General features: G+C 38.9%; 1 protein-coding gene across 1 annotated transcript; it reads right to left on the bottom strand.

The window, feature by feature from the left end:
* Window positions 1–242: 242 nt before the first annotated feature.
* LOC143632194 (phytolongin Phyl2.1-like) lies at window positions 243–791 on the bottom strand. The gene has a single exon (XM_077100767.1). The coding sequence runs from the start codon at window positions 789–791 to the stop codon at window positions 243–245; it is 549 nt and encodes a 182-aa protein (XP_076956882.1).
* Window positions 792–12,661: the final 11,870 nt, after the last annotated feature.

The raw sequence follows: 12,661 nt of genomic DNA, 5'->3' as shown, positions 1-12,661 counted from the left end.
TTCTTCGTACTCACACTGGTACCATGACAAACCATATCGATTCTAACCAAACAACATCGGTACTGGTATCAGTATTACTAATACTGGAATGGATACCAGTCTTCGTTTTTGTGGCTTTCGCAGACGTGTTTTACTTTTTCTCTCGATTTTTCATATAAATTTTATTAAAAACGTTGTTGTATTCAAAATAGAGTTGTTTTATTAGTAACCAATAAATGAACATAACCAATTTACACCCGGATTCAATTAGCAACGCATTGAAAACCGTCACAAACCCAAAGCCATATTACAAACAAACTTGCACAAACAACCAAATCCAAGGATAGCACCATCATCACTTGTTTATCCCAAACGTGCCTATTCCCACTAGAAACATCGTCGTCTGGAAAACTATATTCAGACTTGTCCTCCTCCTGTCCGTCTTTAGAACTCAGTTCCGATTTTGAAGCCACGAGTTGGCGAAACACATGACTGAATTCTCCTTGGAAACAACAGGAGTTAGGATTCATCGTGCCTGTAAAGACATCTTTTACGTTCTTCAGAAGCAACAAACACTTGTGTCTTTCGAGCGATTCATCGAATATTCCAAAATATACAAAAGGATCGTTGATGAAGAACATGTATGTGTTCCCATGGACAGTGTGTGAGAACATGGAATGGAAGGCTGGTGTTCTCTGTAGACATCTTTTAGCTAAATCAGTAAGATCTCGGGTGTTCGAGTTGAATTCAGCAAGGATTGTAGTGTCTTTTGCCATGCAGACGTAGAAGATTAAATTATGATTCCAATTCATTTTTCAAATGGGGTCTTTAATCTTGATAATCGCATATAGATGAACAACTGATTGCTACATCTATACATGTATGATTATTCTTTACCTTCGGACATGGGTTTGCCAAAAAGATAGAGGAGAAAGATCCGATTCTTTCCCACAAGTTCACGTCATCAGTGTTTGCAGGTTGTAGGTGACGGATTATTATTATTATTATTATTTGAAAAGATAGGCCGATGATAGAATATTGAGTGAAGGCATGGATTGTTTAATTTAGAATGGCTTGAGGTCGTTTCTGTTTGTGTAGGTCCCGACGCGGGTGGATCTAACAACGTTTTTGGATCAACCTAACTTAGTGCTAGCGGAAATCACACTAAGCAACCAAAGAGGTCTCGGATCTTGAGAATGTTTATGTTCGGGTTTTTAGAGAGAGAGAGAGAGAGTAAGAGAACTAGAGAGAAAGTAAGAGTATGAGAAGTTAGAGAATTTGGCAAAAGGTTCTTCTTTCTCATGCCATGCTCCCTATTTATAGAGGAGCATGCATGAGAAATGGTTTTATTTCTAAATGCCTAATGAGCTTGTTTACATTTTCCTTGGGCTTCATACATATACAAATAAACATTTAAAGCCCAACTACATATATTCAATACAAAAGACTTAGTTACACAAAAATGGGCCTAACAATCTACCTCTAGTCTTTAGTATTGAAAACCGTCGGTGTCGTATTCCAGCCAGCCGTCCTCGGGTAGTGGAAGTTCAACAAGTCTTCGTACGAATTTGTTGAAGGCTTCCACTATCCGATCTGTGTTCTGACGACCGATGTCCTCAACGGGTCCTAGGGGTGAGTTATAGAGCTTCTTGACATCTTCAACATGCAACCCCATTAGCTCATGCTCGTCAAATATGCGAATTTCTGGCAAGTCTTTGCAGCGTATGACGGCCTCCCCTGTGGTGTTATCGAACTCCCAGCCAATGAAGTCTCGGAGGATGTTAGGAATATAGGGCTCACCATGGTAGATGATATGACAATCCTTTGGTGCCCTGTATCTCCACATTGTTCGTGGCTCTCCGGTGGCTGGGTTGATTTCTTTCGGGTTCTTGTACTTTCGACCCTTATTAAACTCGAATTCTTTGAAATCCAACTTCGATTGACGATACAGGTGAGTGGTGACCCATCCTTCGAGTGTATTGTCATACTCACCACGTCCCAGAGGTTTTGATAGATAGTGGAGGTCTAGCTCTGGCAACGACTTCAGCTCGTGGTGGTTTAGATAAACGAGATCGCCGTTGTATCTTCGAATGGCCCAACAACTATTCCCTTTATTGTATTTTGCATATACAATCAAAGAGTCATCATGATAGGGATAGTTGAGGGAACGGATACTGACACTGCTTGTCACGATATGTGTCTTTCTCTTCTGTGTTTGTGTTGCTTTTGACAAGTCAACGGCTGGATTGGATACGAGATCCATTGCAGGAGTTTCTGAAGCATGAACTTGAGCTGGAGGTGTGTCTGGATTTGGCGAGTAGTTGATGTAGTCTTCTTCCACTGCCTCCTCCGTGTTCTGTTCAATGAATTGCTCCAAGTTCTTTCCAGCTTCAATAAAGTCATCCATAATACCTGCAAAATCTTCAGGGAACAACTCGTTATATACACTGGCAATCTCCAAGTCATGCTCCCTAACTTTGCCAGCAGAGTCGTGAGCAGCAGGGTTTTGATCATCATATTGAGTGGGTGGAGGTGATTGAGTGTTAACTCCACCTCCACCTCCTGCTGCCCCGGCCCCTCCATCTCCTCCATTTCCACCATCACCATCACCATCACCATCACCATCGTCATCATTATCTTCATCAAAACTGTTGTGCACGTTGTCATCTTCTTCATCTTCATCATCACCATCACTTCCACCTTCAGCTTGGCTGCCCTGTTGTACCACAAAACCACAGTCGCCTCGCCCTCGGATCCAACAACCTGATGATGTACATTGCAGTTTTAATAAGTTGTTAAGTTAATTTTAGTATATACATAAGTCAATAAGTTCAAAATATACAGTCTATATATGTCCATATCAGTCCAAAGTCCAAACAGTCCAATAGTCCATAAACAATCCAGTAGCATCATTCACTGAGTTCTGAAAAATTTTCTAAGTATGAGAATTTCGCATGAGGTCCAGTTTCGCTTCGCATGGGCATGCGAAGCGAAACAGAACATACGAAGCGAAATAGAAAACCTTTTCGCTTCGCATGGGCATGCGAAGCGAAACAAAAGCCTTTTCTCTTCATATGGGCATGCGAAGCAAAAAACTCTTTCATGCGAAAAGTGATACTTAACCATTTTTGCTCCTTTTTCATATCACCATGGTTGCCTAGACCCGAATTGAGTTTCTGGAGACTTTGGGTTGAAAACTCCTTGATTTACATGGTCAATTGAACCCAGAACATATGAACAAACCTAGGTCTACAAACTTTTCAACAAACAGACCTAAAACTAACAAATAGTGATGATAATCAAGATCCTAAAGTAATAAAACATATTTTAAGCAAGATAGCAACATAAATCATGAAGATCTATTTTAAATCTAGCTGACGGTTCATAAGAACCGCCGTCTCGGTCCACGAGAATCCAGAAACAAAGAAGAAGGGACGATCCATGGTGTTTTGATGATATACCGAGGGTGTAGGATCTGGATTATGATATAGAGGAGGCCGGATCTTGAAGGTCTTGAGTAAAAACTTAGGGTTTAAGAGGAAAAGTGAGAGAGAGAAATGAGAGAGTGAGTAGATAAGAGTTTGGTGAATAGTGAAAGATAAGTTTGGTGACCCATATATATAGGGTCATCCTATCTCGCGATAAGGTCAAAACATTGCGAGTATTCACCGAAAATACACTCTCGGTCCTCAGTCTTTAAATATATTTGCATTTTCAAACCCGAAAAACATTTATCCACCGAATCCAAGCACTTGTTTATTTATTTGATTTTTCTTTTGTCGGTCCCTGACTGTTAACGTTTGCATGGACAATCTCTTCAACAAAACAAAATAAAATAAAGTAAAGTTTGATTTAAAATAAAAATAAAAATAAACATAAAACACACTCAAAAATAAAATTAAAGATAAAAATAAACTAAAATAAAATAAGATAAAATAAAAAATAAAACTTAAAATATTAAACTGTACAAGTACTTAATATTTTAGAAAATAAAAAAAATAAGAGAAAAATAAAATATCTTTTAAATTAAAAATTAATATTGAATTAATTTACATAGCTATAAATGCATAATCTTTTCTTTGATTAATTTACAAAGAACGATCTCGACATGGAATCATATTGGTTTGCAAAGCCCTATATCGCGTTTCCATTTTGAAATTATTGTGACACAAATTTATCATCAACTGTAGATATTGTCCATTTAACTTGACAAGTGTTTTGATGTTAACGTGATACATTTAAGATTCAACTAGGCACGGTACTTATGTGGTCCCCACTTAATCAGACATGTTACTGATTCCATTATATCTCGGGCTTACTTTGTGTTGACATTTCACCTCAACTTGACTTAAACCTTTCTTATTTGATCACAGTACTCTTATTAACATACTTAACACTTTATACTTTGTACACTCGATACTTTGTGCTTTGCACACTTGACTCGATCTAGAAAAGTTAAAATAAAGCAGAAGATTCAGGGCCTTAACAATCAGATCTTATATTACTACAAACAGAGAAAGTCCAAGGCTTGAATTAAAATAAATGAAGAAATAAAGCAGAAATTAAAACCCTAAGTGACTCTTTTTCAAGTCTTTTTCTTGATTTTTCTGTTTTCTTTTTCTTTTCTTGACTCTTTTGTTTTTCTTTTTCTTGCCTTTCTATGAGGCTTTTCTTGACTCAAATAAAAATTAAAAATTTAGGATTGACACTTATTTCATAAGACAACTGTGATCAGGTAAAAAGAGGCTTGGGTATGACATGTGTAATTACATTTCATCTATAATTGATATGACTTTAACGGAATCATGCAACCGCTTCATAAATGTATAGCCACTAGCATCGGCAATAGTCTAAGTTTATATCACCCAACACTTACTTGTTTGTCAAGCCTATCTACACATTAATGGATGACTTTGTAGCCTTTTGTTCTACTCTTTTAACGTGCTAGGATCAATACATACCAATGTACTATCACTTTCCACTAGGTCAGATCAAATTCTTAATTGAAAATTTTTAAATAACCGACTCCCTCTATGAAGGAGCTCCCTCTAAAATGGATAAAACTTTTAGAATTTTCTTAAGATTTTCTTAAATAGGAGTAAAGATGAAATTAATATTATATATAAAAATTAAAATCTTTTTGTTAAGTCAAGTGACTTGATTTTAGTTTTACTAATAGTAAATTTAAAATCTTTTTGGTGAGTTAAAGTTAACTCATTTTCTCCCTCTAAAATTGTGACATATTTGAAAAATATTTACAATTTTAAAAACAAAGATAAAATTTACTCAAAAGAAATCATGCCCAGTGACTCAACAAGAAACAAAAATCGGGCACAACTAAAAGCTTTGGTAAAGAGATCTGCAAAGTTATAGTCAGAATGGACCCTTTTTATATCGACAAGCTTACGATCAAAACAATCACGAATAAAGTGTATTCGGATGTCGATGTGCTTAGTCTTTGAGTGCTGGACCGGCTTTTTAACAATAGCAACGGCTGCCTCATTATCACATTTGATCGTGGTTCCATAGAAATTCAAACGGTAATCCAGCAGCTGATGCTGGATCCATATCACTTGAGAGCAGCAGCTGGATGCGGCAATGTTTCTTGCACTGCCATGAGATCAAACGATCTCCCAGGAATTGACATCCGCCAGATGTTGATTTTCTGTCCAAGTTGCAACCCCCATAATCACTGTCGCTGTAAGCATTAAGTTCCAAGAGAGATTCCTTTGGATACCGAAGACCCAAATGTGGTCTGCCCTTCAAGTATCTGAAAATACACTTGACAGCTGTCATGTGGGATTCTTTCGGGTCTGACTGATATCTGGCACACTGACAAACAGGGAACATGATGTCTGGTCTGCTTGCAGTGAGATACATCAGGGAACCAATCATTGACCTATAAAGGTGTTGATCGACTGGTTTTCCTGATGGATCAGGAGCGAGAACAGGTCACGTAGCGATTGGTGTCATAAAAGCTGTTGAGTCCTTGAATCCAAATTTCTGAACAATGTCATGAACGTACTTTTCTTGGTGAATTAAAGTCCCGTCCCTTTTTGTTCAACTTGTAAGCCCAGGAAGAAAGTTATCTCCCCTAAGGAACTCATTTTAAATCTCTGTTGCATAACCTCAGAGAACTCCTTGCACAGATTCTCATTCGTGGACCCGAAGATAATGTCATCAACATAAACTTGTACCAGAATCAGATCACCCTTGACCTTCTTGACAAAGAGAGTTTGATTGACGATTCCTCTCTTGTATCCGTTCTTCACTAAATGATCGGCCAGTGTGGCATACCATGCACGAGGTGCTAGGTGAAGACCATAAAGTGCTTTGTTAAGACGGTATACATGATCAGGATGACTTGGATCTTCAAAACCTGGAGGTTGAATGACGTAGATTTCTTCTTTTACTTTCCCATACAGGAAAGCAGTTTTGACATCCATTTGATACAATTTGAAGTTCATGTACGAGGCGTATGCTAGAAAGATACGAATTGCTTATAATCTTGCTACCAGTGCATAGACTTCATCGTAATCAAGACCTTCAGATTACCAAAAGCCTTGCACAACAAGCCAGGCTTTATTTCTAATGATCACCCCTTGTCATCTTTCTTATTTCAAAACACCCATTTCGTTCCGATCAGCTTCTTATGTTCTGGCTTCTTCACCAGCCTCCAAACATTCAACTTCTTGAACTGTAACAGCTCTTCTTGCATGGCTTCGACCCAGGAGTTCTCTTTCAATGCAACTTTTTAGTCCTTGGGTTCCACCTGTGAAATAAAACAAGCAAAAAGACATCTGTTAATAGTACCAGAGGTGCTGCGTGTTTGAATGCCAGCGGATGGATCTCTAATTATGCTCTCAGTCGGATGTCGACGATGGATCGGTAACTGTGGAATTTGCTCGACATGCTCGACTGGTGTTGCCTCTAGCTGAATGGTCAAGCTCTCTATGGGATGAAAAACGGTCAGGGATAGAAGCACTTGGTTGAGGATCAATTTCACGTTCTTCTTGATCAACCAAGTGTTCTGGAGCAATGAGACCTTCCCATAGGTTGTCATAGAATGGGACAACAACGGCTGGAACAGAGGTTAAGTCGGTGTTATCAGAAGCTTCGTTTGGACTGGGATCAACCTGCACATTTGATGCATCAACCTCCACTACAGGACCTTGATTATCTTCTTCTGAGGGAGGTGTAGGGACGGATTCCACCACACTTGGTTCTGCAGGAGGTGGCTCTGCTTGTTCGACTTGAACATTTTCTTCATTGTCAGCTGACACATATGAATCAATATCTGACTTAGTGATTTCTTCAACAACGGGCATCTCAGTGGTGTCTGTAGAGAGTTGCACGTTATTGACCGGGGCTGGTTGATTAGCCATGGGCGGTACATTACGTACAGGTGCAGGAGCAGCTATATTAACATCTTCAAGACCTCTCAATACAGCTTGCATCAAAATAGATTGATCATCAGCAGGTTGAGCAAGTGTAGAAACAACAGGGGAAACTGTTTGGACAACTAGTGTCACATACATCCCACGAAACTGCTTTAACAAACTTTCATAATCAAACATCCAGTCATGACCGTTGTGTGCATCAGTAGGGTTCAATTCTTGCCAATCAATGTTGAAAGACTCCAAGATCACTCTAGTTTTCTTGTTGTGCACCCGATAAGCACTTTTGTCAGCAGAATAAAATAGCACTCATCCGCCTTTTCAACAAACTTGGAGGTTTTTCCAGCATTGGTTTGGAGTATGGTACATGGACATCCAAATGTTATGAAGAAATTCACCCTTGGCTTCGTTCCATAGAAGACTTCATAAGGAGTTTTGTTCAATCTTTTATTCAGAAGCACACGGTTCTGGGTAAAGCAGGCAGCATTGATGGCTTCACCCCAGAAAATCAATGGTAGTTTGGAATATGACAACATTGTTCGAGCGGCTTCAACCAACGTATGGTTTCGTCGTTCAGCCACCCCATTTTGTTCGGGAGTGTAAGTGCGCTGAATTGAAGAAGGATTCCCTTGTTGTGGCAGAATTCATTCACAATTTTGTTGTAGAATTCTGTTCCGTTGTCGCTCCTGATACACTTCACTTTCTTGTCAGTTTGATTTTCAACCAGCATAATAAACCTGAGCAGAAATTGTGATGTCTCATCCTTGTGCCCTAACAGAAATATCTAACTGAAACGCGAAAAATCATCAGTAATAACCAGACAATAGGCTTTTCGACCTATTTCCATTGGTTGAATTGGACCAAAGAGGTCTATGTGCAACAGTTGGAGAGTAGAGTTTATTGAGTTGACAGTCTTGGTTCTGTGAGGGAGTTTGTGCTGTTTGCATTTGGAACAAGATAAACATTTTTCAGCACAATGGAAATATTTTACAGGTAAACCCCTCACGTGGTCACCTTTAACCAACTTATTCAAGTTCTTAAAGTTGACGTGACCCAAACGTCGATGCCATAAAGATGAATCGTTCTCCGAGGCCTTGGACATCAAACAAGAAGCAGAACGCATGGAATAATTGCTTCTCATGTCCAGAATGTAGGCATCATTGTGCCTCAGAGTACGCAACATGATCCACTCTTTAGGGACTTTGAAACCTGGTTTCAATATAAGACATTCATTTTCTGTGAACAGGGTTGAGAATTTCTTATCACAAATTTGAGATACGCTGAGCATGTTGTGGTTGAGCTGTTCCACCAGATTGACCTCATCAAAGGTCAAAGTACCATTTGAGACCTTTCCTTGCTTCGTTATCTCTCCTCCAATGTCACCAGCAAAGGAAACATGTCCGCCGTCGAATGGTTTGATGTCAAACAACAGCGACTCGTCTCCTGTCATGTGTCGGGTGCAGCCACTGTCTAAGTACCAAATACTATTGACAGGCCTTCCAGGCTGACCCTACACACACGAACAACCAGTTAATGGAGGGTTTCCCGAGACGCACTTGTCTGGGGAAAATTAAACACAAAATCACCAAGTTTAATTTTATGATTTCTAAAAGTATAGTCTTTTGGTGAGTCAGAATCTGAAGAGCAGTCCCTCGAGGAATTTGAATTATGATTTCCTCGGTTTTGAAACGGTTTTCTGGACTGCCTTCGTTTTGGTTTAGGCTTAACCACAAAATCTTCTTGATTAGCCTTAGAGAAATCTTTTGAAGGGTTCTTGTGCTTTTCAGCTTCAGACCCCTTCGCTAACCTCTTTCTTTCCCTTTGGGTTAGCTAGAAAGGTTTCTTGGGTTTCTCAGTTCTTTTGGGTTAGAAATCCGTCTCACTGGCTGAAGTGTGAGTTTGGTTAGGCATTTTGTTAGTTTGAGCAGGAAACTTAGGAAATGTCTGACCAAACTTGCTGTTGAAGTCTCTTCGTTGCTTATGCCAGTTCTTGCAATGTCTAGCAATGTGAGATGGATTTCTATAAACAAAGCAACATTTTCTTTGATTGCATTTATAGATATCTTGATCACTGAGATATGTGAGATAAGGTGATGTAGTAGGGTTAACATGTCTGTAACCTGTATCTGTCTGATAATGATGAACATTTGAAAATTTTGAAGCAAAATAATTTGAATGTCTCGGTTTCTGTTGAGAATAGTAATAGGCATTATCAAACTGGTCATAATTTTGAGAACTGTTGTTATAATAAGTATTTTGAGAAAATGAAGTTTTCTTTGGTGACACATATTTACAGAATGTGCTTGGTTTTTCATTTTCAAAACTAGATTTCTCTTTTGTTAAGTTCTCAATATTATGATCAGTCGATGAGCAGCTAGGACTGCTTTGTCCATCAACCTTAGTTTCAATTGTTTCATCAAAAATAGTTTCACATTCTGAATCAGATGAAGAACATTCACTTTCATCACAAACATTTGTACAATTTTCACCAATAGAAGTTTCACAAAATACAGCCTTTGATCCTGACATCAAAATCTCTAACATTGATTCACACACTTTATTACAGACAGGATTGTTAATTAATTTTGTTAGACCCACACAAGACTCAAAACGGGGTTCTAACTCTTCATTTGGCTTACAACCCTGGTTAACCTTCCCACAATCACCATTGATTATATCACCGGCTCCACAAGACACGTTGACGTTAGACCTATCGGATGACTGAATTGGAGCAGTAGTTTTTGATGCTGCATGAACAAATTTCACTGGTTTTGGTACTTTACCAATCCCATATGCCATTTCTTCATCAGGAGAAGTATTATAGCTAAAGTGGGACAAACTAGTATAATTATCATTCATTGGTGGAGTCATCGCTGAATAATCATATCCTAGCCCCGCTTTAACTTTAGTACTTCTTTGTGCTCCGATAATGTCATCCAATTGCTCAGATGACGCTTCAAATCTTTCAACTTGTATTTCTTTTTCTCCTTTATCAGAAGCGTCATGTTTTAATTTCTCAATTTCATCTTTTAATACATTAATTATATTTTTATAATAGATGACATCTTGCTCCTTTACAAAATTCTTAAGTTTAAGATTTTCCATATCATCATCGTGAGTTTTAATCTTTTCAACATATATTTTGTCAGCTTTAACATATTCAGCATTTAATTGACGAAGTTTTGCATTTTCTTTCAAAACTTCATCTTGTAGACATCTATAATATGTCACCTTATTTATGCAAGCTTGAGTGCAAAGACTGTGATTTACCTCATCGATGGGTGATGCATCGGAACTTGCAGCTGTGGATGAGGGTGCTTCATCGTTTGTCGTGAAAGCCATACCTGCCATGTTTAGAGGATTCTGCAGCTCTTGAAATTGATCATCCCAATCCACACCAACTTGGACCTCCGTTTGGGAGACAAGAGCCCTTGTGTTTGAGCTAGAATTGCCCTTGTGTGGATGATTTCCGATTCTTGGAGCGGAGCTGCTTGGCTTATGCACCTCATGCTTTTTTCCAGCAGCTTTACTGTTTTCTTCCTCAGTCACCTTAGTCACACGAATATCATTTGCTGGCTTTGACGGATTCATGCATTCTCGAGAAAAATTACACATCTCACCGCAGTTGTAACATCGTAGCTTCTACTTGTTAAACCTGATCCTCTTCTGGTCTGAATCCTTGAAGCTGTCTTTCCCATACATCTTCATGAGGTTTGTAGCTCTTTGCACGGCCATTGCCATTTGGTACTTGATATCCATCTTGTCAAGATCCTTTTGATTGATATCTCTCATATCCCCAATCTCAAATTGTGGTGGAAATAGATTTTCTTGCATCAGCTCTTCATGGCTTGACAGAAAAGCATGAACTATTGAGATGTTTGAGTCATTCAACATGGGTAGTGCTTCACAGTAACTAGAGCTTTCGCGTGGCTGATTCCTTGATGACGATGAAATTCCAAGGGCCTTCAATGCTTGCCCAACTGCACTATCGACTGCCTTTTGAAATGAGCTAGGCTCAGATGATCCAGATTGACTTCCCGTTGAGATAAAGGCAGTAGTTTGTGGAGAAACACTTGATGAGTACTTTGGAGTGTTCACAGGGTACACATTTTGCTGGATTTTGCTTAGAAAAGCAGTTGGACTAGAGGATGCAATACTCATCCCAGCTTGATTCAGAGAACTCAGATGATTATTCATTCTTATTTGCTCGTCCATTTCAAATGACTTGATAGTGGATATCAAATCACTATTTGTTATGGAATTCAGATTGGTGGTTCTCTTGATTGTGATTGTGTTTGTACTCCAACTATAAGGCAATGGATTCATCAACTTGTGATTGACCTCAGAGTTGGGGTGATGTTGACACTTGCAGCTCTGACTCTTACCATTAGCTTTTCAAACCTCTTAACCAAGTCCAACACACCTTCACCTTGACGATGGTTGAACATATTGAATTCTTCTTTACACAAGGCTTTCTTGTTTTCCCTAATTTCAGCATTGCCCTTAACCTTCTCAACAAGTGCATCCCACAAGCCCTTTGCACTTTTGTGTTCACGTAAAGTCTCAGTGATCTCATTTGAAAGACAAACTGTCAAAACGAGATGTGCTTTCTTGTCTTATGCTAACAGGTCCCTATCATTTTGATCATAATTTTCAGGAGCCTTTAGTTGTTCCCAGCTTGTGTAACAGTCATGGGAACATGAGGACCTTGTTCAAAACATCTCATTAATTCAGTTTCAGTCAATGAGATATAGTTCATGAACCTCCATTTGAAGTCGGCAAAGTTGTCATCTAAGGTCATATACTTTGGAGGTTTTTGAAATGTTCCCACTTGGTTTTCTAACAACAAATACCCCTTTAGCAACTCTGAATCAGTGCTACTCATGGTCTTAGCAGTCTCAAACACTTAACAAATCTCAAACAGTTTAAATTTCAAAATAGACAACTTTTTCGCACGAAGCAGTTTTTCAAGTGAAGCGAAAAATTTGTTTCAAGCAAAGCGAAAAACTTTGTGCGAAATGAACAGTGATGCGAAGCGAAATTCTTTGTGCGAAGCGAAACGCCAAGCGAAGTGAAAAACCACGCGAAGCGAAAAGCCAAGCGAAGCGAAACCCCAAGCGTTGCGAAACTCCAAGCGATGCGAAAAAGTTTGTTATGCGAAAAGGTTTAGCTTCTAGAAGCAATCTTTCTTGGGATCTGTCCACTTAATCTTGTCAGTTCTGGTCAGAAGTAGGTACACTGATTTTCATACCAAGCGATGAGAAAATCTTTTACTTATCATTTTT

This window comes from Bidens hawaiensis, unplaced genomic scaffold (assembly GCF_021521415.1).
Source record: "Bidens hawaiensis isolate Kalapana, Puna unplaced genomic scaffold, B.hawaiensis_p1.1 tig00006368_1, whole genome shotgun sequence".
In the NCBI taxonomy this organism is placed as follows: domain Eukaryota; kingdom Viridiplantae; phylum Streptophyta; class Magnoliopsida; order Asterales; family Asteraceae; genus Bidens; species Bidens hawaiensis.
Note: the sequence above shows the minus strand (reverse complement) of the source record. Positions and strands in the feature narration are given on the sequence as shown.

What these genes read in the sequence shown, in the direction of transcription:
- LOC143632194 (XM_077100767.1), bottom strand. Translation starts at nt 791, where the DNA reads ATGAATTGGAATCATAATTTAATCTTCTACGTCTGCATGGCAAAAGAC.